Here is a 26730-nt window from a genome sequence, read left to right as displayed (position 1 = left end):
AAGCCGGCGTTTAAAACGGTCCACATAAACCACCTGCAGTAGCACATTATGGCCTCCTTTATACCGAAAAATGTTCCGAATATAACCGAAGTGGTCAGTAGGATGAATGGATGATGCAGCATTCATATGCTTTCCCGGAAAATGCAGTAAAACCAACAATGTTTAACAAAGAAGAGAAAGCAGAATATATCCATTTTGAACTACTTCTGAAACATAGAATAAAAGATGTATTTCTCCGAAGCGAAAATCGTATACAAGTATGCGTCCGAAACTTAATGTATCGGTTCAGTTCCCTAAGCCTAGCATAGGATAGAAGCATCAGCTTAAGCTTTCTCACATTAAAGAATCACCATTGATGACATCAAAATTTCCCTTGGAAAAGCTTTAGTAAGGGTGCTATTGCTAATAAAAACTGAGTATTCTGTGATGGTAAGATCAAGTCTGAAGATGAATAAATGATCAGACTTCGGAAATTTTCATACCCTTAAAACGGAGAACGTATTTCAGCAAACGATTCTCAAGTCGTTTATCAGTGGTACCGGCTGCTCATCAGCATCCTTCTCGGAATTCACTCGCCCTGACATAGATGTGGGTTCGATTGCTGCATTGGCAAGATATAGGAAGTCTCACAGATTAGAAGAATCCCAGCTTGCATATACAGCCCCGATGATTTTATCATGGAGTATTGGTCCAGAACAAGCAATAACCCCCCGGTCAAGACCTTTTAAGTACATTCCCTGACTGAAGTCCAAGGGCAACCTCCTGCATCAGTTACAACCCCACCGGCCTCTTCTACGATGAAAACACCGGCAGCATGATCCCATATCTTTTCTTTGTACCCGAATCTTGCAAACTTCATAAAAACCTCAATATCGCCTCTAGCTATTGCTGCATATTTTACCATGCTATGGACTCGCATAGTTTGTTTCTGCCATTGGAATGCATGAAAAGATGTATTAGGATCAAACAAGAAGATGGCCTAGTAAAAACAATATAATTTCTAACCAATATTCTGCTTTATTTTTCTCAAACATTAACAAGTAGAAATGAACTAGGAGTGAAAATGAAAGTAACACACTTGAGACCTATGATGTTTGCAAGCCCTGCTGTAAACAAGTGGTTCGAGTTTGCCTTCTCCACAGGTTCGCAAAAGGTTGCCAGTGATGGATCATCTACAGGAGAAGCCTGGACCAATGTAGCAGAATTTGGCCAATCAAATTTTGTATCCCCGTGGATCAATGGTTGCATCCATGCCCGACCGCTTCCTCTCCTTGCATACATCACACATCCTTTTTGCCAAATATCAGAAGATGGCGGAGCCTTTGGCATAGTTTGATGGTGCTGATGATTATAATTCAAGAATTCCTTTTTCATAGGGTAATTAGGGCAACCAAGAACTCCGAGAACTAGCTTCCCATCCTCGATCAAAGCTAGTGCAACAGCATACTGGTCACCACGTACAAAACCCAATGTCCCGTCAACGGGGTCCAGCACCCAATGTCTTCCAGTTGGGCCCCCCCCGTTGAGTTGCATCGACCGATAGCCTCAAGAATTTGTGAAGTCTCGAGAGCTTTCTTTGGCCCCTGGAGATCATATTGTGGTGTTTCAGCTAAGCATTCATTCACAGTGTTGACAACATCTGCAAGTAACCTTGATGCATCAGACTTTGAGAGTGTTTGGACATCTTCTTCTGCAACAATGGACACACTCTGCCCTTCCAAGAATTCTGAATGCAGACAACTAACAGTTGCTTGGATACTCCAGTCTGTTAAGATTGAGACGATAAAAAATCAACGAACAAATCAAAGTTTCACAAACACCTTGCAAATAATTAACACAAGTAGATAAACAGTAGTCATTGAGTAAAAAAGGAGTGTAACAGACAAGTAGATACTACATAAGTACGATGATCAGTAAAAAAACCATTTACTGTAAACCGCACTTCATTTCAAGTACAAGACCCTCTCCGCACAAAGCTTGCTCCTTCCCGAACGTAGAGGGAGAAAGTTTGATTCATGAAAGAAAAGTGCAAACAAAGAATCGAGGTGGAAAGCCAAATAATTTGTGAGGCACCTCCGTTGTATTGTCTTTAATCACTCAATCAAACCTCCAACAATACTAGTGTATGTCTAAGCAATCAATTACGATCAAGTTCAAGCACCGGTGCCTGCATTTCTGTCAATTAGCATACGATAAGGATGATTTGGAGTCAACATAATCTACAACTGAACTCTTACGAATTTACAAATCAGTGTTGTAACCCTTTCAATTGGAAAACTTCGACCCTAGCTTCCCCGACATATTTGTTTACTTGCATATAAATAAAAAAATTACGATATAGGATTCAACTATAAAACAGAACAAACAAGTGCTATTTTCATATTAACTGTGTTTCATTTCATTGGACTAGCTATGTACTGCAATTATCAAGAGGGTTATGGAGTTCCTTTCCATTATTCACTAATATCAGTGAATCCGGACAAACTGCGATCGAAACATAACCAAAGGACCTGGTTTCTGAACCAAACTGATCAGCTCAGAAATTAAAACTGACCAGCCAATAACAATCTTTACCTCATTCCCTAAGTTCGCACTATCAAATCCGTTCAGCAGTATAGGAACAAAGTTCTCAACATTTTCCTTTTCAACAATGTATTTCCTTGGACAAAAATTACAGAAAGGAAGCACCAAAATGACAATACTCAAACAACCTAATGAAAATTTTCCAACCACTCAAACAATAATAAAAGTTCCAAATTTTCTCTTAATTTTTCTTGCTTACACTAACTAACAAACAACCAATGGCCTTACAAATTCATACCCCTCAATCCCCAATTGAAAAAACAAAACAAACCCATTGTCAATAGCCTCATTCAAATCAAACCCACCAAAGAAAAATGCAAAAATAAACACCACCCAATTTTAAGAAACCAAATGCCCCAAAACACTATAATTTGATGCAATGAAAAAAGTACCTGCAATAGTGACAGGAGAATCATCATCCTTAGCCAAAACCTGTCGAGAAGCAGCAGAAACCAAGCTTTGTTGCACTTTCTGGCATAAAGAGCAAGCCATATGCACAATTCTAACAGCCAAATCCAACTCTTTTCCGTACTTGTCATTCTCCTCCGTCATGTTGGAAACAAACAAATCGTTCTCAACAGCAAAATAAAAGAACAAAGAACCTTCCAAAGTTAACAGATGAAGGGGAAAGAAACCTTGGGAATTCTGCAGGGAGACTCGGGGTATATTTGGTTGTCACTGTTTTTGACTTGTGCTTCAATGCAAAGGCATCAATGGATTCTGTTAAGCAGTTTTGGCTTTAAAGTTCAGAACTTTTTAAATTTATACCAGTGAACCCCATTCTAAAGAAGAAGATAAAATACTGATTCCATTTCCGCTTTTTATTATTAGGGTAAATTACACTATTCATCACTGTACTTTGCTCTATATTTCACTCACTATACTTTAAATCTATTCAATTTCCTTATTAACTTTATACATTTAACATTTTTGGTCACTCGACCGTTTCCTCACTAAGGAAGTTATGACATAGATTTTTTTATTATAATGTTCTCACGAATCTTCACAAAATCGATGATACCCAAACTCTAATCCCTAGCCTCCTAAACGACATCGTCGCCTTTATCATTTCCTTCCTTCCGTACTCTCGCCACTACCGCCTCAAGCCCACCTACACGATGATAGAGCGACGACGAAGGGACATTACCATCTGGGTTTTGGTCGGAATTGAGCCAAGAACTCAGTGGTGAAGGCGGTGAGGTCCAACGGCGATGGAATCGGTAGCAAATCGCAAAAATCAGCAGCAATATCGTTATGGGTTTTTGTCAAAACTTCGATCAGTCTTTGACGGCAAACGATAGCATTTCACATAGAGTGGTCGATAGGATTTTATCGGAGCATGAAGACACTTCCGATGCCATAGGCAATAACACTCACCGACGAACAGTGACCGAGATCGACGATGAAAGGCGTCGAGCGACTTTCTCACAATTTGCGACGTGTTGACGATCAATTTTGGGTAGCTAGTGGTTGGGTTTTACTCGGGAGGTACACCGGGACTGCTGGTGGCGGTGATGCAAGCCACCATTGGCCGAAGATGATGGATCGAAAGGGAGATGGGTTTCTAGAAATGAAAGGGAGAGAGTTAAAGGGTGAAGAAGAAGAAATAATTAATAAAATAATATTATTTAACTAAAAAATTTAAAAAAACCATGTCATAACATGGTTAGTGGGGAACGGCTGAGTAACCAAATTTGTCAATTATATTAAGCTCAATGATGAAATTGATCAATTTTAAAGTACAATAAGTGAAATATGAAATAGAAAAAAGTACAATGATGATCCGTGTAATTTACCCTTATTATTTTTTAACGTGGGGTTGTTTGATTGCACTTTTTTTTAATGATTTTCTGGGAAAAGTTTCCTTTTAAAGCAACCTTTTCTTGCGACGTCAGGATTTGAATAAATAAGGACCGTCATGTCATGGGATATGATGGTCGGTGTAAAGTTTCAGGATAAAGCCACTTTTAGTCCCTGAATTTATGATACTTTTCAGATTAGTCCTGTAGATTTTTTGTCTGCTTTAGTCTTGAACTTAGGTTTTCATCCATTTTTAATCATTTTGAAGATGTGGTACTGTCCTATTTTAGTGTAATATCATTAAAAGATTAAAAATAAAAAATATTAAATTCAAAATTAATATAAATAAATATATTTTAAATATTAAATTAAAAAATATTCAGTTTAAAGGTTAAAAATTATTTTATTATACTTTTATTAGGAATAATAGAAATATAATTATATTTAATTCCTTAATATTACATATTTTTTTATAACCAAAAAAGATTACATCAATTTGGATGCCTAAATATGACTTAAACTAAAAAAATATTAGTTGCGAATAGAACAAACTGAATTGAGAATAGAGCAAATTATTATATCTTTTCTCGTGTTTTAATTTAAAACAATAAATCTTATTGAAAAATAAGGAGTGGAATTGAAAATAATTTATATGGTTAAAGATTAAGGAGTGAAATATTGAGGACTAATTTTATTGCGATATCATAAATAAGTTGATTTCTTATTTGATGGCTGCTTAACGATGACTTCCTCTTCCTTTTTTGTATCAATTTCTGACTTTGGCCCCTCAATATGAAAAGAAAGAAAGCACGAAAGAAAAAAAATATTTGAGAAAAAGGATCTTGTTCCTCCAATTTTCCATTTAATCAAACCTCCCAACTGCATCCTTCAAGTAAATCATCTTATTGTCAATGGCAGCTGCACACTTGGTTGAATGAAACGGATGTGTCCAATGGCTGTCACTGTTACATATAGTTGACATTTAATGTAACATTTGGTCTATATAAACCCCATATCCTCTCCAAGCTTGAATTTGAAGGATGGTTGAGGTTTCTTCTTCTTAGCGTGGTTTGAAAATGGCGTGCTTTTGTTTCCTGGTGGTCCGAATGCGAAACCGACGAGCAGCAAACCGGTTGCTCACCAAATTGTTTACGCGAGCTCTTAATAATTATTATTACAAAGTATAAGTAAAAGTTTACGCGCAACTTATGGAGTATTAAAATCTCTCTCAATTGCTCACCAAATTCAGGGTTCAGGTTCATGATCAAAATGACAGTGAAGACGGCGACAGATCTTTATACGAGGTTGATCTGCAAAATTAAAAGCGCGTGTTACGCATAATTAAAACCTTTCATATATATACAAATATCCATGTAACTGGATATCAACACAACAAGTGTTGACGTACTCACCGTTTAATGCCAGAGCCATGCTGAAATTGGAGACAAATAGGGTGAAAAGCGAGGAGAATGCATAATAATATCACAAATAAAGATTTCATTTTGGATTATCAATACTCACTTTGTAGGCCAATATTACTTTTCAAACATAATTGACACCATTTATTTCCAAATTCTATTGGAGGTTCACAAGCCAACCATTCTGTATTGATAATGGGAGGAGTGAAGAAATTCTCATGACAGACGGAAGAAACATTTTTCTGGTTGGATACATATACGTTGACGACATAAATTTTTTAAATGAGATTGGTAAAAATGAAATTTCAGGATAGACACCATCTGTAAAATAAGTAATTAACCGAAGAAAATTCAATTTCAAGGTGGACACAAAAAAATTTCAAGATAAATACTATCAATAAAATAAATAACTAATTGAAAAAATTCACTCGAATTTCGATGCCCACCGTACCAAACTGTGGCACCGCCACTTATGGCAGACAACAATAAATGGATGAACCATTTTTCTACAAAATGTTATAACATAATATAAGTTAAAAATCATAAAAGCAAGTGAAACAAAATTATTCAAATAAACTACAACATAATATTTAAGGTAAAACATATTAAATAATAAATATAATTATATAACTATAATCAAAAAATAAATTTGGGGCTAAAAAAATCATAACAAACGATGTCGTTTGGTTTAATTTTAAAAAAATCTCACATGACTAAGAAACATAGAAGAGTATCACAAAAGTCTAAAGAGTAAAAATATAAAAACAAAACAATTCCACATTACTAAGAAATATAGAAGAGCGTCCCAATTGACTTCTATAAATAATAGAATTAATTTGACATTCAAAATCATGGAGCCTTTTGGTGAGCACAGAGCGAACTATTCTTTCACTTCAATCGAGCTCGAATTTCAGGCTTCAATCGAGCTTCTAATTTTTTTTTGAGTTCGAGCCTTTTTGAGTTCAAGTTTCAATATTATATTTCAAGTTCGAGTTGAACTTGATAATTTTAGCTCATGAGTTTTTGAGTTGAGTTGAGCTTACTTTTAAAGTTTTCAAGTTCGACTCGGCTCTTTTAACAAACTACGTCGTTTGATTTAATTTTTTTAGGAAAAAAAATAGAACCGGTTTTCAACCGATTCATGGTCCGGTTCAAACGATTCACAGCCGGTTCAACGGTTCATTCCGATTTACTAGTAGCGGTTTAATCGGTGTATAATAAATCGAACCAGACAACGGTTCCTGGTTGAACCGGTCGATCCAGTCCGATTTTCAAAACACTGGAAAAATATAGGGAAGAAAATCCAAAATGCTTGCACAAGTTTTTATCAAAGGAACAAAAAGAACACCATAATAATACCAATTATAATTCAAAAGAACTGATAATTTAATCATTTATCAATATTTTTTTGTCAAAAGAACTTGCGAAGTATTATCTGTTTGAACTCTGAAATCTCTCTCGGTTGCTCATCACATTCAAGGTTTAGGTAAATAATCATTATGGCAATGACGGCTAGGGTAACAGACCTATGTTTAATAACCCCCCCCCCCACACCATGTTATACATAATTAAAATAATATAAATATCTATGCAACTGAATATTAACACAAACATGTGTTACATGTGTTGACATTACTTACCCTTGGATTCTTGAACCATACTGAAAGTGGAGAAGAACAGGGTGGAAGCGAGAAGAATGCACAAGAATATCACAAGTAAAGATTTCATTTTGGATTATCACTAATCAATTTGTAGGTCAATATTTCAAGTAAAATGAAAACCATACTTCTTTTCAAAGATAATTGAGACCACAAGTCAACTATTCTGTATAGACAATGGGAGGATTTAAGAAATTTCCATGGCCGACAACAATAAGCTCAATATCCATTTTGCTACAAAAAGTTGACCAAAGTAAACCCACTATAACTAGGTCTCTTTTGTTTATTCTCTCCCTTGAAAAAATTAGGTCAGTTTAGTTATAGAAAATATTTTCTATTTTTGTTTTCCGAAAATAATTTTTAAATTTTTGAAAATTTAAAAAACATATTTAGTTAATATAAATGAAAAATGAATTCGAAACAAAAATACTAAAAATATATTTGATATCTAATTTTTTAAAATAGAAATAAAAATAATAGTTATTAAATAATTAAGTTAGATTATAATTATTAAAAATCATTACATAAATTTAACATATGAGATATAAAAATATAAAACAATAAAGTTGATAAGAATTTTCATAACAAAAAATTATTTTAGTTTATAATAAGAATATAATGTTAATGCATATTGACATTAATTTAATTTTAAAAAATACACAAAAATGTTGCTATAAGTACTAGCACACAAAAGTGTCATTAACATAAAAAATATGTTTAGTAGTAAATGATTCCCTCAAACTTTTGGGAGAAATAATTAGTATAGTCCCTAAACTTTTTTTGCACTAGTTGTGATCGTTAAACTTAGAATTTTTTTTATCATACCCTTTGAACAACAAAATCAAACACTGACGGTCACGACGCTTACATGACAGTTTGCAAACTTGACAATCTATAATATTGATGTTATAGTTCATGATACTATTGTGATAATACTCAATGGACGATGATGTGGTAGATGAACTTAATTGATTATTTTAGAAAGTTTTAAGACTTATTAATTTTTTTTAAAAAAAAAAATTTATTTAAATTAAAAATATATAATATAAACAATTATTAAGATATTCAATGAGTTAAATATAAAAATATTACAAAATTAAATTATTAAAATAAATTAATTTAAGGATTAGATTGAGTGTAAAAATGTTTAGGGACCATATTGACTTTTTTTTATAAAAGTTTGAGGGTTTAAGATACCATTAAATAAAAATTATTGTTAGAATGATTTAAACATATGTAAGTTAAGTTAAGAATCTAGATATAATGTTTTATTATTTTTTGAATTTCCAAAACAATTTTAATGAAAATAGTGAAAACATATTTTTTATGTTTTCATATTTTCACTTATTTTTGTTTCATTTTCCAGAAATCATTTTTCAATTTTACAACCAAAAACGTTTTTTTCAACGTTTTCTATTTTTTATGAAAATGAAAATAATTTATATTTTTTAAAACCAAACACGCCCTTAAACTTAATGGAGTGAAGAAAATCCAAAATACTTGCACAAGTTTTTATTAAATGGACAAACCATCACCATAATATCAATATTTTAAATTAAAATAATATCAATTTAAGTTTGAATAGTAAAATGAATCTATATCTTTTGAATATTTCAAATTAAAAGATATTATTTTCTGTTTAAATTTAGATATTAAAAGATATTTGGTTGGAGTAAATCTCTTTTAAAAATCTAATATAAATATTGAACTAACATACTAGATTTTTTATATATAAGAATTCAAGAACTTTATTTTCTTGAAAAAAAACATTTTATGTTCTTCTTAGTTTTTTGGTGATAGACGAAGGCAATGATAGTTTGTGATCTCGAAAGTATGTTCTACTGTTCATTGATCATTTAGTTGTTGTATCCTAGGAGACAGATGACCAAAGATCTTGAGCACTAAAGGAGTGGCCGAAAATTTGTTTTAAGGAAACTGTGTAGCAACAAGTCTCAACTGTTTTCAATCATAAGATTAAAGTAAAAAGAGTATTTTTTTTCTTTCTATTTTTAAAGAAACTTAATTTCTTCTATCTTATTTTCTCAGGTTCGATTTCATCTCAGATTGTTATTTTGAATAACAATCCTAAGACATATTTTATCATTTTTCTACCTTTCTTAATTCGAGATGCTTAGGAAATTGTGAGAAAGTTGAGATAGAAAACATATATGTTTTGGGATTTATCCTGTCGTCTTAATGGGTTTGCTAAAATATAAAAGTGAGCAAATTTTTATAACATGAATTGTTGTGAAAGTAACTTTAGTTACTGGTTTATTTTTGGAATATTGATTTTATCCGATAACAGAATCTAAAATAAATGAGAATTAATTTTTATTTATTGGAATTATTTCTAATTCTTGTTATGTTTCTTTTAAAAAAAACGGAGACATTAAACTTCATTGGTTTATCCAACTTGGATGCTAAAATGGTGGTACTGGTTCATAATCCAAATCTGAATGCAAGTCAACCGATAATGACAATTAACCACAACGATAAGTCGATGAAATTCTGCGGAGAGAACTTCAAGATGTGGCAACAGAAGATGTTTTTCTATTTGATCATAATGAACCTTTCAAAGTTCTTGAAGGAAGATCCTCATGTTCTTAAAGAAGTAGAAGAAGAGGTAGGCAATGTTACTTCTTTCAATGTTCTTGATGCTTAAAAGAAGACTGATTATATATGTTAGAATTTAATACTAAATAATCTAGAAGATTCTCTGTATTTGGTATATGCTGGTTATGAAACAACTAAGAAATTGTGGGAGGCATTGGACGACAAATACAAAGCTAAAGATGTAGGACCTAAAATGTTTTTAGTTTCCAAGTTCTTGAATTTTACTATGATTGACTCTAAACCAATAGTAAAACAAGTGGAGTGACCATGGTCGAAATTGTCAAATAAAAATAATTTCTAATTCTCAAATAAATAAATAAATAAAGTAGTATAGAGAAGTAGGGTCGATCCACAATTACTAAGGAAGTTTGATAATGTTGTTTCTCAGATTGAATCCACTACAAAAAAAAAGAGGAGGCTTTTAAAATTACTAAAAATGAATAATAAAAAAATAAAAATCTGAATAAAAAATAATGAAAAATAAATAAAGTAGAAGAATTCAATAGAGATGATATAGCCTTAGGTTTTGCTTAGCCTCAATTTCGATCGATCATCAAAATAAAATTTTCCCTTAGTGATGTACACTAGATACATTCAACAGGGCCAAACCCTTGCAGCTAACTCTTCTCTTCGGCCAATCGAAATTTCCAAGTCTATCTCCAAAATTCAATCCTTATTGGTCTAACCACGTCTATTTTCATTAGATCCAAAATAGATTTAAGTTTTGGAAAGATGACTTAAGTTATAGTGTCTCACCGAGAATCGAAGTCAATATGGAGTCCCCTTAACGGACCGTCACTAAGTTTGTTCATAGGAAGCTGAATTACGACCAACCGATCTGACTTCCAAACTTCAAGCAAAATAGTCTTCAAATCAACGTGCACCTTTTGAGTTGAAGATGTGATAACTTTTAAGGTAATGGCCAATTGCCACTCCCAATTTTTAGAGAATCGAAGAATACAATATGAAAGTATGAAGATCAAGACTTCATTATCACTATTAGAATTGAGTTTTGCAAAAACCTTTGACTAAGTGGAAGTTTAACTAAGCATAGATTGGATCATGCTTAGCATTGTGGAAAGAAAATAATGAAAGAAACATATAGAGAAATAAAATCATAACTTCAATAATAACCAACGAAATATAAATTCCAATATGTTTTTCAATTGTTGAGCCTAAGGGGTGTTTATAACCCGAGAGTTCTAAGTAAATAAAATAATTAATTCCTAAATAAAAAATAATGATATAATCAAACTAAAAATTCTATCAAGAATTCTAAGTAAATAACTAATTCCTAAATAAATAAAAAAATAATAAACTAATCAATCTAAAATCCTAAATTTACAAGGTTTATGACAAAAGATAAAAATAAATATTTAAGTCTTATAGTCCTAGTTGAATTTTGTTTCATCTTTTGGATAACCTTGTCCCAAGTAACTTCCAAATTAAATATTCAAAATAATTTTGCTCGTGTTCTAGAAGATGCTAAATGGACTTTCGAAATCTACTGGATTTTGGGCTAATTAATCCAATGAGGCTCATGTTCAAAATAAACCCAAAATAAAAAAATAATAATATTCAAGCGATAAGAGGTAAATAATAATAAAAATATGCAATATTAAACTTTTATCAAATTCCCTCTCACTTATTCAATGTTTGTCCTTAAGCATACTTCAATTCAACATACTAAGTTCTCCATTTACCTTCCATCATCTCGCTTTACATCTTAGAATACCAATAAAGTCAAGTCCACATCAAATATTTGAACCAAAACAACAATTAAGTAGAAGAGCATGAATAAAATAAATTTATGAAAAAATTTAAAATAACTCATTAATCCATTAATTTCGAATACGACAAGACTTAACACCCTCGCAAGGATTCATTAAATACTCTCAAAGTGTTTAGGGATTAATTAACTCTCATAGTCAAAACATAACAAAATATTACCAAAGGCTTACAAATGAATCAAACCTCCACCACTTCATATGAATATGATGCTAAAATCAATGAGTCTTTCAAGGGTTATAACGGGGATTAGGCAAGGGTATGCTAAAAGGAAAAATATAGGCTTAATAGTCAAGACAAGAGATGCTTATAAAATCATATCCACAAAATAATATCAAATAAAACTCAATCAATCAAAAAGAATTTCAACATAAGAAAAATGAGCAACAATATAAGAAATTGCTTGATGGGCTCAAATCTTACCAAAAAGTTGTATTTAGCATTAAGTCAAGTGCATTTTCAATGAATGAACTCATGAAATGTCATCGTAGTATTTCAAAAACACTAATCAAACTGTTTACTTTCATGTATTTCAATCCAAACAAAAAAGTGTTCAAAACTTTCATAACATTTTAATATATTCAATGAAACTCAATATATTCAGTAGAAAATTCAACATATTCGGACTAAAGCATACTAAAATTCAAACATATGAATAAACAAAGGAAAATTTGATTCAATTCCACTCCCTCTCACTTAAATAATATTTCCCCAATATGAAATAAATAAAATAAAGGAGAAGGGATAGAAATACTCCCCATGTCTAGTGTCGGTGGGCTGTCCGGTAGAAATATTGGCCTTTATTTGAATCAACGTCATGTCCATAATTCTGATCTCGATAAAAAAATACATGATATATCTAAAAAATATAAAGAAAAATAAATAACCAAAAAAATATTCACCCAAAAAATAAAAAAGTAAATAAAATAAATAATAATAAAAGGGGTTGTCTCCCATCAAAGCGCTTTTGTTTAACGTCGTTAGCTTAACGACTTGGTTCAGACTACATGTTTCGCGAGAGATAGTTCCTCCACTTCATTCTTTTTTTTCCATCTTAGAGTTTCCTTATGAGAAATTCTAAGATTCTCGTAGGCATTTTTGGGATCTTTTCCAACTTGTTCGAAATAATAATAGACAATTTATCTTTTTCTCCCAAAATCGCGTACTTTAAATGTTATGGCAATGGTTTCAAGTCTAATTTTGGTGTCTGCAAAATAGATGAAAAACATTTAGATTGAGAAGGCTTTAAGCGCAAATCTAAATCAATGTTTGAAATTTTTTCTAACTCTATTGACACATCAGCTTCATCATTCAAGTCCTTACGCAATTTGTCAAAACAATTATGCTCAATAAATGGTTCAATAACATTGATAAAGCTAATTTTTTCCATAGAATTAGAATATTTCATGGCCTTGTAAACATCAAACTTCACTATTTCACTGTCAAACTTCATGGTGAGTATTCCACTTCGAACATCGATCTTCGTTTGAGTCGTACTCAAGAAAGGTATTCCGAGCAAAATTTTAGAAGAATTGTTGGATCGATCATCCTCCAAATTGATGACATAGAAGTCGGCTAGAAATACTAATTTATTTACCTTTACCAAAACATTTTTCAGCACTCATTTTGGATATACCACTGACCTATTGGGTTGTCACTCTTGTCTTTTTCAAAGGACATGGGTTAAGCAACTTAAAAATAAATAAAGACTTAATGTTAATCAAGCACCTAAATCACACATGACCCTTTTGACAAGCGTCATATATTGTGAAATAAATTATCCTTGATCTCAAAATAAATGAATAGAAAAGTGTAGTAAAGAGAAGACGGATCGATCCGTAGGGACTAAGGAATTGCTGACGTTGAGAGGTTTTGATTCTGACTTGGTGAGAAAATAAAGAAAATAGGGAAATTTCAGTTGAGGGATAGCAAATAAAATAATGTAAAAAGTAAAAGAATTAAATAGAGTTTGCAATAAAAGAAATCAAGAATTTAAAGAAAACAAGATTTGAAATATAAAGTAAAAGAAATAAAGCAAGGTAAATTTTGAAAAGAAAGATTAATTAAGTAAAACAACCTCAAGCCTCGCTTTGTCTCAATTCCAATTGATCATTGAAGAGGATTTTACTCCGGATACATACCGCTTACACTCTACAAGGCCCAACCCTTGTAACTTACTTTTCTCTCTCGTAAACCATCAATTCAAAGCAAAATCTTTGGAATTCAATCTTTATTTGGACTAACCTTGATTCTCGTCACTAACACCAATAAAGTTTAAGCGATGGAAAAGTCCGACTCGGGTTATGTTGTCTCAATGAGAATCGAACCCTATCTCAATTCCCTTAGCAGACCGTCGCAAAGTGTGTTCATAAGAAGTCGAATACCATACAAGCCAATCCTTCCTCCCAACTTTAAATCGGAACAAAAATCAAACCAACGAGCTCTTTTTGAATTGAAAGTGTAGAGATTTTTAAAGGAAATGTCGATTGTCAATCCAAGTTTTCAGAAAATTGAGAATTATATATGAAGATATTAGATGTTTTTCAATTCTCACAATCGGAATTAAGTCATCGGTTTAGCCTTTGGCTTATTGGAAAATTAGCTAAGCATGATAGAAATCATACTTAGCATTTTAAAGAAAGTAAAATAGAAACATAAAGTAAAGATATAGATGAAAAGAAGAAAACTTTTTTATAAAATTAAAGAAGCAAATAACAAACTAAATTGAAGTATGTTTCAAGCTTTCCCTAAGGGGTATTTATAGCTTTCTAAAACCCTAAAAATAAAATGAAAACAACTAAGGATAAAATCCTAAAACATTCAAATAATAAAATTCAAGATGTGACAACAGAAGATGGTTTTCAATCTGACCATTATGAATCTTTTAAAGTTCTTGAAGGAATATCCTCCTATTCTTAAAGAATGAGGATAAGGGTAGACAATGCTATTGCTTTCAATGTTGTTGATGCTTGGAAGCAAATTGATTAACTATGTCGGAATATAATATTGAATAATCTACAATATTCTTTGTATCCGGTATATGTTGGTTATGAAATAACTAAGAAATTGTGGCATTGAACCACAAATACAAAACTAAAGATGCTAGAGCTAAAAAGTTTTTAGTTGCCAAGTTCTTGAATTTTATTATGGTTGACTCTAAACTAGTAGTAAAACAAGTGGAGAAACTCCAACTACTTATTAATGAAAATCCTGTTGAAAGAATGACCATATGTGAATCCTTTCAGGTATATATTATTATTGAGAAATTACCTCCTAGATGGAGTGACTTCAAGAATTATCTAAAACATAAAAGGAAATGATCGTGAAAGAACTGATTGTTATAGTTTGAATAAAAGAGGACAATAGAGTTAATGTCAAAAAGCTCGACAAAGAAGCCTTCAAGAGGCTAAGTCAACATGATGGAAGTCAAAGACTTCAAGAAGAGAAAACAACCCAAAAATAAGTCAATGTTAGGATCTAAAGGTGGAATCTTCAAGAAGGAGAAATTTCAAGAAAAGTGATTTAACAAAATAATTTGTCGAGGAGTATGCATCTACAACATGAAAACGATTACTGAATTTTTTTTTTATGTTCCATTTTAGTGTGGATATTGGAATGATGTAATTTGCACATTTTTTGAAGCTATTCTTAAACCTTACAAATAGAGTTCAAAGTTTTTCTCTTTTGTCCCTTTTTTTCTATATATACACACATTATTTGATACACCAACGTTAGTAATTTTCAGTTCAATAAACTAAAGTAAAAAAATTTAACTGTAAATCGGTTGATCGTGATTCATCTCTTTTAATAGAGTAGAGTGCCATATTCCGACGACGAAGAATGAAAATAAGGAGAGAAACAAAATAAAAAGTCTCATTAGCTCTTTGATCTTGTTTTTTTTTTTTTTTTTTGCTAGAGCTATATGTTGTCTTTGGTTCCAATTAAACCTATATTTTCAATGAATGATAAAAATGATAATATGATAAATTTACCCCCCCCCCAAAAAAAAGAAACAAACTTTGGTCCATGTAAAATATGTAAACATTTGGTTGAATTATCAAAAGCAATTGAATTTATTCAAGAGAAAGCACTCATTGTTTTAGATACATGGGAGAGTAGTTAAGTCTTAAGAAACCACGGACGCGAGCTCTTAATAATTATTTATCACAAACAAAATATAAGTAGAGAATTACACGCAACTTGCAAATTATTATCTATTTTAACTCTGAAACTTCTCTCCGTTGCTCATCACATTCAAGGTTTAGGTAAAGAATCAATATGGCAATGATGGCCGGAACAGATCTGGACATTAGGTTGCACTGCAAAATTAAAACCCCATGTTATTAAAATCATATAAATATCCATGTAACTGGATATTAACACAGACAAGTGTTACTCACCCTTGGATTCTTGAACCATGCTGAAAGTGGAGACGAAGAGGGTGGAAGCGAGGAGAATGAAGATGAACATCACAAATAAAGATTTCATTTTGGGTTATCATTAATCACTTTGTAGGTCATATTTATAGGCCAACATTTCAAGTGTTCACACTGACTCGCTAAAATGAAAACCATACTACTTTTCAAAGATAATTTAGACCGTATATTTCACAAGTCAACTCTTCTGTATTGATAATGGAGGAGTGATAAAATTTCCATGGCACACAATGAATGCATGACCCATTTTTCTACCAAAAGTTGACCAAGTAAACCCGAAGTATCTCTTTGGTTTATTCTCCCACTTGGAAAAGAATAGAATTAATGGAGTGAAGAAAATTCAGAAATACTTGCACAAGTTTTTATTAGAGGAACAAAATGAACACCATATATAATAATACCAATTAATTTACGATCAATTAAATTAGTCTATATTGAACTTAGGGGCGTAAACGAGCCGAGTCAAGCTATATGATAATAAATCATATGAATCATCATACATAAACAATAATAAAATAATCCAGAATGATCAAAACAAGAATAATTCAAAAGTTTAATGAGTAAATTAAAAAAATTAAAAACACATTGAATAAAATATGAAAAAGAATAAAATTCAGTAAGAAATAATATAATTTACCTATATGATAATTATCTTAATAATTACTCTCGAGTGTAATTATTAAGAATTTTGATTCTCGAGACAATAAATGGATAAAGTGTAATTACATATTAATTCTTTATCGTCATGTTTGATGATACAAATTGTAATTAAACAATTGTAAAAGTAAGGGGATGTTTGTTTACTTCAGAATGATTAATCATTAAAAAATTCAAATGCTAAATGATTCAGAGGCTCTGTATGAATTAGCTCTGAATCATTCAGCACAGTCTTCATTTAGAGGTGAGAAACAAACACGCTAAATGCTGAATGGTTCAACATTCAACGCTGAATGGTTCCATTCAGAACCAAACAAACAACCCCTAAATTTTAGAATAATATTAATTATAAAATTGAAGAGTGTAATTACACACGTAATTATACTAATTCTCAGCCCTCCCCTAAGAATTAAAGAGTGTAATTGGAGATATTTAATTATACTCAATTCAATGCATGGGATCCACAAATTATAATAACTCTCCAAACACACCACAATTGTATAATTACACTAAAATCTAATTATAATTTAACTTTTCAAATGTGCCCTAACTGACTATAGATGTAGCAGTAAAATGTTTTTAATACAAATTTAAGGTAAAGTACATAAATGGTCTCTTGACAATAGGACGTTACTTTGTTTAGTTCATCGATTATTAAACGTTATAAAATATCACTTGACTATTCATATGTTCTAAACTCGTATTTTTTTGTTAAATAATTGAAGGTCGTCTGAGCTAGATATTAACCTACTGATTGAGATGTCATAAAATCATATTTTAATGTTGTCTATTGGCAATCATATTTTAATGTTGTCTATTGGCAATGCTGTTGGTTTCAAATTATGTGCTATCTAGAATGAAAATGGCAAGTTAAAGTTACTTACTCTTGAATTCTCTTTGCTTTATTCTCTCACTTGGAAAAAGATAGAATTAAGGGATGGTAATTGCACTAATGCATCCTAACTGATTATGGCCCAGCTTAGTGTGAATTTTTAAAATCACTTTTAATTAAAAAATTCGTTTTGACCGTAAATTTAATGTTAAACTGAAAGATGAAAAAAATTATGGTGGAAACGATAGTTTCAAATCAACTACAAAAGCTAGAATTTCTACTTTTTTATTTTCAACTTTACGTTTGGAAACAAATTATAATTTTACCCTTACTAATGCATGAGTTACACTTAATTTTGTATTTATATTTTATTTTAATAATTTAATACTAATATCCTTAAAAAATAATTTATTACTTAATAATTTATTTTAAATATTTATGAATAAATAAGATTCATGGTTTATATATTTAAATATTAATAGTGAGTTATTATAAAATATATTTTTATTATAATTATATTTTTATTTATATTTTTTATAATTTTATTATAGTTTAAATTGATATAATTAAAATATAATAATATTTTTTAAAATTTATTATAGTTCAAATTGATATAACTCAAATATAATGATAACTTTTTGAATTTATTATAGTTTAAATTGATATGATTCAAATATAATAATATTTTTTTGAATTTATTATAGTTTAAATTGATATGATTCATATATAAGTGTAAATGTAATTTAAATGCTATACTTTTAATTTACAATATAATGTCTATAATGAATATTTTATCTTTTCGAACTCACCTTTTAATAACAATCTTAAATAATTAAATTTTAAACCGCAACACTTTTAAAAGTTCGTTTTTGCAGTACCTTTAAAAGTCACTTTTCAAAAGTTGCACCAAACTGACCCTCGATCATATGAAAATTAACGTTAAATCACCCTTACAATCATTGATGCTCGAACTCGTGGTCTCTAAGAACAACAACGATTACTCAACTTTTAGGATACTAATGTTTTGGTCATCCGAAATAAAATGTTTATATTTAATCAAACTAAACTATTTAAGCATTTGGTTGAATTATAAAAGGTAAATGAATTTATTAAAGAGGAAGCAGTCTTTGTTTTAGATACATGGGAGAGTAATCAAGCCTTAAGAAGTCATGGACACGAGCTCTTAACAATTATTTACTGCATCTTATAAGGTAATAACTCTGACATTAATCTCTCAGTTTCCCATCACATTCAAGGTTTGGGTGAAGAAGGAATATGGCAGGGAGGGGGGAAGCAGATCTCGATAGGAGGTTGGATTTCTGTAAAATTAAAAACCCCATGTTATACATAATTAAAATCATTCACATACATACAAGCATCCATGTAATTGGATATTAACACAAAGAAGTGTTGCATGTGTTGACGATACTTACTCTTGAATTCTCGAGCCATGCTGAAAGTGAAGACGAAGAGGGTGAAAGTGAGGAGAATGCATAATCTCACTAATAAAGATTTCATTTTGAATAATATTATACTATCACTAATCCCTTTGTAGGCCAATATTTATAGGCCAAATGTGCACAATGGCTGAAGGAGTGAAGAAATTTCCATGGCGGACAATGAATGCATGGCCCATTTTTCTACCCAAAAAAAGAAGATGACAAAGAAAACCCAAGTATAACAGCGGTCTCTTTGGTTTATTCCCTCACTTGGAAAAATTAGAGTCAATTGACTGAAGAAAAATCAAAATACAGCTTGCACAAGCTTTTAGTAAAGAAACAAAACGAGCACCACAATAATTTTAATTATAATTTTAAAGAAATGATATTTTAATCATTTGTCACACTAATTTGATGTATTTATAGCCTCATATAATTGAATGAAAATGTAATTATTATTGTGTAATTATTAGGAATTCTAATTCTTTAGACATGTTAGATAAATAAAGTGTAAGTACATCATAATTCTTCTCATTTTTGCTAGTACAAATTGTAATCACACAACTGTAAAATTAAAATTTAAAATAATATTAATTATAAAATTAAAAAGCGTAATCAGGCCGCTAATGCAGTCAGGAATTCATGGCATGTTGTAACCGAGCTTTTGGGGAAATAGCGACAACTCAGGCCACTAATGCAGTCAGTAATAGAGTGTTGGCCAAAACTCCCTTGGTGTGGAAACGACCCCCAACAGGCTGGACAAAGGAAAACTCGGATAGCGCTGTTAGGCCTCTTTGATTTCACGCGAAGTCTAGGCAGATGTCTGTCGCACCCCAACCTAGGGACTATAATTTTTCTTTATTTTTTAAAGGAATTAAATTAATATTTTATTAAAATAGTGAATAAATTCATGAAATAGGAGAAACCCAAAGACTTGAAGGGCAATTTTACCATTCTTAGGTAGAAATGAGATATGACCCCAACTTGTTGGACTCGACTAGCAACATTCTCTCTCTCTCCGCTTCTAAGTTTTTTTCATCTCACCCCAAGAAGTGTTTATCACCGTTTTGTCGCCGTCCAGTGCTTTGTTTGTCTCACCGCCAACATCACTGTGTTCCTGAAGTTGAGAGGAGTCGACCGGTGTCCTCGGATTTGTCTTTATCGTTGGCTTGAAGAGGGGTGACAAGAAGGAAGTTTTCGGCCGTGGTGAAACCCCCCCTCCATTGTTCTTCGTCATAAAATAGCACCAGTAAGAGACTCCTTGGTCCTTAAACTTCGATTATGGAAAGTTTGGTGAAATTTTGATCGTCGCCACCGCCGCACACGCTTTCACATGCCGCGCCTACAGGCGGGGCTTCTATGTTGCCCTATGAGTGGGGCTTCTCTGTAGCCGAGCCGAACCGGTCTAGTTTAACCGATCCGATCCGATCCAGTTTAGTCAAGCTAAGCTAAGTCATCGAGCTGAGTTGAGCCAGGCTGCCAAGCTGAGCCATTAACCACCGTTGGCCTTTGACCGGTTGTGGATCGATGTTAACTTTTTTCCAAGCCACTTATCCTGATTCGTTGTTTTTCCAAATTCGAACATTATAAGTTGTTTTTTAGTATTTTATCTTTCGATTCAATTTTGTTTTCACGTTTAAGTTCTGTTTCTAATGTAATTCAATTTGCCATGTATCCAAGATGTTATGGGATGTCAAATTGAAGTTCGAAAGTGATCAAATTAAGTTTAAATGGATGATCGATATAGCTCAAAAATCGAGATAATACTTTATAACCCTATACATGCTTTACGGTACATGTTGATAATTGGTCAGCGCATATAAATATGATTTGGACATATGTTATGGTTGATTATTTTAAACCTACTCTGATTTCAGTATAATGTTAGTAAATTAATTAAGACTCAAATGATTAATAAAATTGTTAACATCGAAACCTTTAACTTCGATTATTCATGTGAAAGGATTTGATCTCTGAAATGTTTAAAAGGAAAATGAACAAAATACCCTCGTGGTGCAAAAAGATAATGATTGTCCCTAAAAGTGGAAATAACCTTGAAAAGTCATGCTTGATGCGATAAAACTACTAATCAATCTGTTAAATACTTGTTTTGTTTAGAAAATTTCAATAATTGATTTTAACCTCCAAGATGACAAAAGACTTAGAATTTTGATTCCTGAATAAACACCTGAAGACTAATTTACTGGAAGTAATGTATATGACATAATTGAATGAAATGACTAAAATACCCTTGAAATGTAAAAGGGGCCTAAATCTCCCTTGATAGTGAAAATGACCTAAGAATTCATTATTGACTTGATAGAACTACAGATTCGAGATCGTAACATACATATTCTAATTTATGAATAAATATCTAAAGACCAATTAATCGGAAGTACTCTATATACCTGAATTGATTAAAATGACCAAAATACTCTAGAGCTCTAAAATGACTAAAATAAACTCGAGTACTAAAATGACCTAAATACCCTTATGATCTAAAAATAAGTGAATGCCATTGGATAAATTTTAGAAACACCGATAAACCTAAATGTTGTAACGCCCCTAATGGTTATGGAGCACGAAGCAAGCACATCTGTCATTTTTTATACTATTGCAATACATAAATAAAATTAATACCACCTGAATACTTGTTCCTCTCCTCAAGATCCATTCAATGATGATTCTGAAGGTAATCAGTTCAACTAGCACAATCAGTATTAAGAAGTGAATATTCGTGAAGTATCTTGGTTCGAATGATTGGCAAGTATCATAGTGTTGGAATTTGTTTAGTTTGATTTGACTCGAAATCCTGATAATTTGATACAAATCCTGAATATTGAAAATAATCGTTTACCCTAATTGTGTTAAATTACTAAGAATTCTTCAAGAATCAAAATGTCTAAAATGCCCATGATGGCTTGAATAATGGAATCACTCCTGTTATATCCGAATCATAAATAATTCTGATGTAAAGATTGTTGAATACCTTCCTAGTGCACCCGATTCCTAAATGCTCCAGAAGTATCAATTTCTAAATGTCTGATTAGACCATTTAGTAATCGAACCCTTTTGATATGAATCTGATATTTGGATCAGATCAATTTATAAAAGTTTTGTGTTTCCCTTCCTGATAATTGTCAAATACCTCCAAAAAATAATTTAATTATCTAGTGTGTTTCTAATGTACACAAATAGTTTCTCTGATTTTAAAAATATGACTATTATTTGAATTAGAAACACGATCTATGATTTTTGTTTTTTGATGCAAAATATATCTGGCTCATGATTATGATATTAAAATTTTTCATGTTTAATCTAATTTATATCGGGTACTATCTGGGATCTATTATGGAGTCTCTACAGGTTCAATTTCGATCAAGTTGGTACTTATGGACTTAAGATGACCCTTGGGTAGGCTTTTAGGCCCAATGGACCTAGGGTAAAACCTTATGGATCCTAAGGCATCACCTTAGGATGGCTCATTTAGTTTGTGCATAGGGTAAGTCTTTATGGACCTAAAGCACCCCTTTAGGTGGGGTCCTACGCTTCGGCTAGGGTAAGTCTTTATGGCACAACATACTCCCTTAGATTGGCTGCTACGCGTAATGGGCCTAGGGTATGTCTTTATAGCCAGAACTGCATCTCGGTGTTCGGTTGGAGGGTATTACTATAATTTTAAAATTTGTTTTACTAAAATAAACTACAATTGTTTTTTAACTATATGTACACTTATTTATGGTTTTGTTGGAACACACTAGACTCCCCAACTCAATCTCTTGAAACTGTCTCTCTAAATGTTTCCTCTGAACTGTAGGTTTCCTGACTGTTACATGAAAAATTAATTAACGAACCTCAACTCATCACTAGCACTTGTATATGCTTGGATCGCTAAGAAAATTTTATGCTTTACTATATATTTGTTTGTCCTTTAGCATCATCCGGTAGTTTTGTATTACTAAGCTTTCCCAAAGCTTACTTTACTACTTACCATTTCAGGTTAAAAGAATCAATCTTATGTAGTTATCGACATCAGTAATTGGAGTTCCTTTGAGTCACTTACAGAGTTCGGTATAGATGTCATTAGGGGGCATATAAGTCACATTTTGTATGTATATTAGAGTCTGTAGCTTGTTTGATACTAGATATTATTGAATTCTGTTTTTAATATATGAATGATTTCTAAACTTATGTTTTTATTTATAAATTATTATACGGTTTAAAATGGTTTAAATTTTTTTCTAGATTTTTATTGTTGGTTACTTCGATGACCCTAATGTGACACCTCAAATCGAATTGGATCACCCATTTCGGTTTGAGAGTGTTACACTATCTGCATAACTCTGGGTTATTCACTATCTCTTGTTGCACGCGTGGAAGTTAGGTTTTCGATATATCGAGCTTGAAACAAACAATCTTGAGGTTCCAAAGATTTGTAATAGTTCTTCAGATGCTTTGGTTGGAAGTGCGCTGGTTGATAGGGTGCGAGAGCTGTGTGACCGTTCCTGGAATGTTAGAGTAAGACATATAAGTCGTAAACAAAATGCTCTGCAGATAGGCTTGAGGTGTTGAGCCGAGGTTATCCTGTTGGTGCTACTAGTTTCACGGATCCAACGGTGGAGCTGATCACAACATTGCTTAAAGATTTGCTGGAGTCTAGATAATTCCTCTTTAATTGGTTTGTATTAACAAAAAAGAAAAGCGTAATTATATATGTAATCACACTAATTCTGACTACTCCCCTAAGAATTAAAGAGTTTAATTGCAGACTTTTAATTATACCAAATTCAATGGGATCCATAAATTACAATGATTATTCAAATACGTTACAATTATATAATTACACATAATTATACTAAAATCGAACTGTAATATGACTTTTCCAACTATAATATCACTAATCACTTTGTAGGCCAATATTTCAAGTGTGCACACTCGCATACTCTCCCAATTATCCCAACAAAAATTATCAGAAACCAGCAAAGGATCTCACTAACCACTCTCACATCCTAGGTACTGATAAAGAGCAGAAAACAAATTGCAGGAACCAAGCCAATGACACAAAAGAAAACAAAACAACAGTATGCACATGCCATAGTAACACCCCAAACACCAAGTAAAAGCAAACCAAAAGGCACTCAAAACATCAGCAACTGCAAGGACTCATCAAAGCGGCAACAGGAAGCAGAAAACAAAAGATTGTGTTATCTATAACTATTGCTCAGATGAAAAACGGATATTAGTCAAATAATATGACCCTTCTATAAATCGATTGTGTTATCTATAACTAGTCTTATTTTAAAATTGTTGTTTTTAAAATATCTAATCTGGAATAGTTATGTATGTAAATTGTTAGTTTGAACCCATCAAATGACTTCAACAATTAAAGACCTAAAGGGAGTCTTATTTTCTTTAGAGGCCCTGAGTTCGAGTACAACTCACCTCCACGAATCAAGCACTCAATAATATAATTAAAATTGGGATAAAGTATACACATGGTCTCTGATTATAAGACACTATTTTGTTTAGTCTCCTGATTATTAAAAATTATAAAATAGTCTCTCAATTATATTGGTGTTACATTATTGAGTCCATCGACTATTAAAAGTTACAAAATGGTCATTCGATTATTCATATATTTCAAGCTTATCTTTTTCTGTTAAAAACATTGACAACACTCTGAATTGAACGTTAGCATATTAATCAAGATATGATAAAATTTGATATCAGAATCTCAAAGGGCTAAACAACCAAAATGACCCTGGAATCAAATTTTAGCATATCTCAATCAACAAATTAATGTCCAGCTCAAACGTCTATCAACTTTTTTTAAAATGGAGAGTTTATAATAAATAAATAATCAAGTAATTATTTTATAACTTTAAATAGTTGAGAGACTCAACAAAGTAATACCGTCAAAAGATCATTTTCTAACTTTTTATAATCGACAAAGTAATACCTATAATTGGGGACCATTTATTTACTTTACCCTTAAAATTAAAACTAAAATTTAATATTATATATAATATTTAAAATGCTTAAATATAAAAAAAAAGTACCCAACCAATGCCTATTTTTTTAGTTTAGAGTCTAACGTTTATTTCGTTTTAGTTTGATACCTAACGTTTCATTCCATTACTCAAAATAAGTCAAACTGTGACAGACCGTTAAGTTTTACCGTTAACCCATTAAAAATGCCACCCGCACTAAGCTCGGTGGAACTCTCGCCGACCATACGTTCTTGTTCCTCGGTGCTGGCGAGGTAAGGCTCGGTTAACACAATGGAAATAAGGGAACTGAACTTTCCTATACAATACTTGCTTCTCATCTCACACGTACAATGTCTTAATTGTGTTTCTTTTAGGTTGTTGATAGGCCGGAACTGGTATAGCTGACCTCATAGCACTTGAGATCTCAGAGCAGGCAACAATCTTCTAAATCTAAGTATTTGTGTCTTTAGGAAAGGTTTATGGCTAAACATATTAGGTCTCTCGACAGAACGGAAAACCAATCGAGGAGAACCGCAAGAAGATTTGGCTTGTAGACTCAAAGGTACCATGAATTTCATTGAAACTATCTTGTATAAAGAGATGGTAGCTCTTCTTTTATCACTGTGATGATGTTGAATCATGTTGCAGGGATTGATCGTTGCCTCTCGCAAGGAATCGCTTCAAGACTTCAAGAAACCTTGGGCTCATGACCACGAACCCGTCACGGAACTCATAAATACCGTCGAGGTGTGTAACTCATCGTGAGTTATTGTTCGAATCGAAATGTTTCATCATCGTTTTGTTTCTTCTACCTATATGTTCGATTATCCAGGCGATCAAACCAACTATCTTGATTGGAACATCTGGTGTGGTAAAACAATTCACTAAAGAGGTTGTGGAGGCCATGGCATCATTGAATAAGGTTCTTTATCTCTCTCAAGTTGTGCCTTTGAGATCATCTCAATTCTCAACTGATGAGTTTTAGACTGATCATTATAAGGGATGACTTGCAGACAGCCCTTTATTATGGCGCTATCGAACCCGACATCGCAAGCCGAGTGCATGACAGAAAAAGCATATACATGGAGAGTACGAAAAGGGAATGATTTACCCACCGTTCAAGAATATCAGAAAGATATCAGCCCATGTTGCTGCTAAAGTTACTGCCAAGGCATATGAACTTGGTGAGTTCCAGTTTTATGGGTTTAAGCTCTTAAATCACAGCCTTCCATATTCATCTATTTACGTTGTTTGATGGTTTCTACTTTCTAATGCCTAGGTCGCCGGGATGCCATGTCCAGAGCACAACGAGCCTTTTATTAATATTAGAAAATATGTCAGGTGGTATTTTCAATGTGTTAACGGTCAAATTTAACGGTATGTCATAATTTGATCCATTTTAAGTAACTGAATGAAACGTTAGACACAAAACTAAAATGAAATAAACGTTAGACACTAAACTATTTAGTAAAGATATTAATTTACTAACATATATCACTATAATATTTTTTTTATA

The 26730-nt window shown here is 32.0% G+C and overlaps 1 protein-coding gene, 1 long non-coding RNA gene and 1 pseudogene across 2 annotated transcripts; 1 reads left to right on the top strand and 2 right to left on the bottom strand.

Annotated features, from left to right (window-relative positions):
• Nucleotides 1–626: 626 nt before the first annotated feature.
• On the bottom strand, nucleotides 627–3332 carry LOC120159043 (annotated as a pseudogene).
• A 15535-nt stretch (nucleotides 3333–18867) lies between these two features.
• On the bottom strand, nucleotides 18868–19296 carry LOC120159133. The gene is made up of 2 exons (XR_005519326.1): nucleotides 19219–19296; nucleotides 18868–19104 (listed from the first exon to the last, which is right to left on the bottom strand). It is a non-coding gene; the product is annotated as an uncharacterized LOC120159133 (long non-coding RNA).
• Nucleotides 19297–20190: 894 nt separating this feature from the next.
• LOC120159182 (NADP-dependent malic enzyme 3-like) lies at nucleotides 20191–26199 on the top strand. Its single transcript, XM_039169832.1, has 6 exons — nucleotides 20191–20364; nucleotides 25436–25486; nucleotides 25600–25647; nucleotides 25723–25776; nucleotides 25863–25961; nucleotides 26047–26199. The coding sequence occupies exons 1-6, from the start codon at nucleotides 20191–20193 to the stop codon at nucleotides 26197–26199; spliced, it is 579 nt and encodes a 192-aa protein (XP_039025763.1).
• The last annotated feature ends 531 nt before the right edge of the window (nucleotides 26200–26730 follow it).

This window comes from Hibiscus syriacus, unplaced genomic scaffold (genome assembly GCF_006381635.1).
Source record: "Hibiscus syriacus cultivar Baekdansim isolate YM2019G1 unplaced genomic scaffold, ASM638163v2 tig00111342_pilon, whole genome shotgun sequence".
In the NCBI taxonomy this organism is placed as follows: Eukaryota; Viridiplantae; Streptophyta; class Magnoliopsida; order Malvales; family Malvaceae; genus Hibiscus; species Hibiscus syriacus.
The sequence above is the reverse complement of the archived record's forward strand: the minus strand, read 5'-3'. Positions and strand labels throughout refer to the sequence as shown.

Excerpts from the sequence above, each read along its gene's own strand:
- LOC120159182 (XM_039169832.1), top strand. The coding sequence starts at position 20,191 with ATGAGATATGACCCCAACTTGTTGGACTCGACTAGCAACATTCTCTCT. Across the intron at positions 25,777-25,862 it reads TTTGGCTTGTAGACTCAAAG|GGATTGATCGTTGCCTCTCG; the intron begins GTACCATGAATT and ends ATCATGTTGCAG. Across the intron at positions 25,962-26,046 it reads AACTCATAAATACCGTCGAG|GCGATCAAACCAACTATCTT; the intron begins GTGTGTAACTCA and ends TCGATTATCCAG.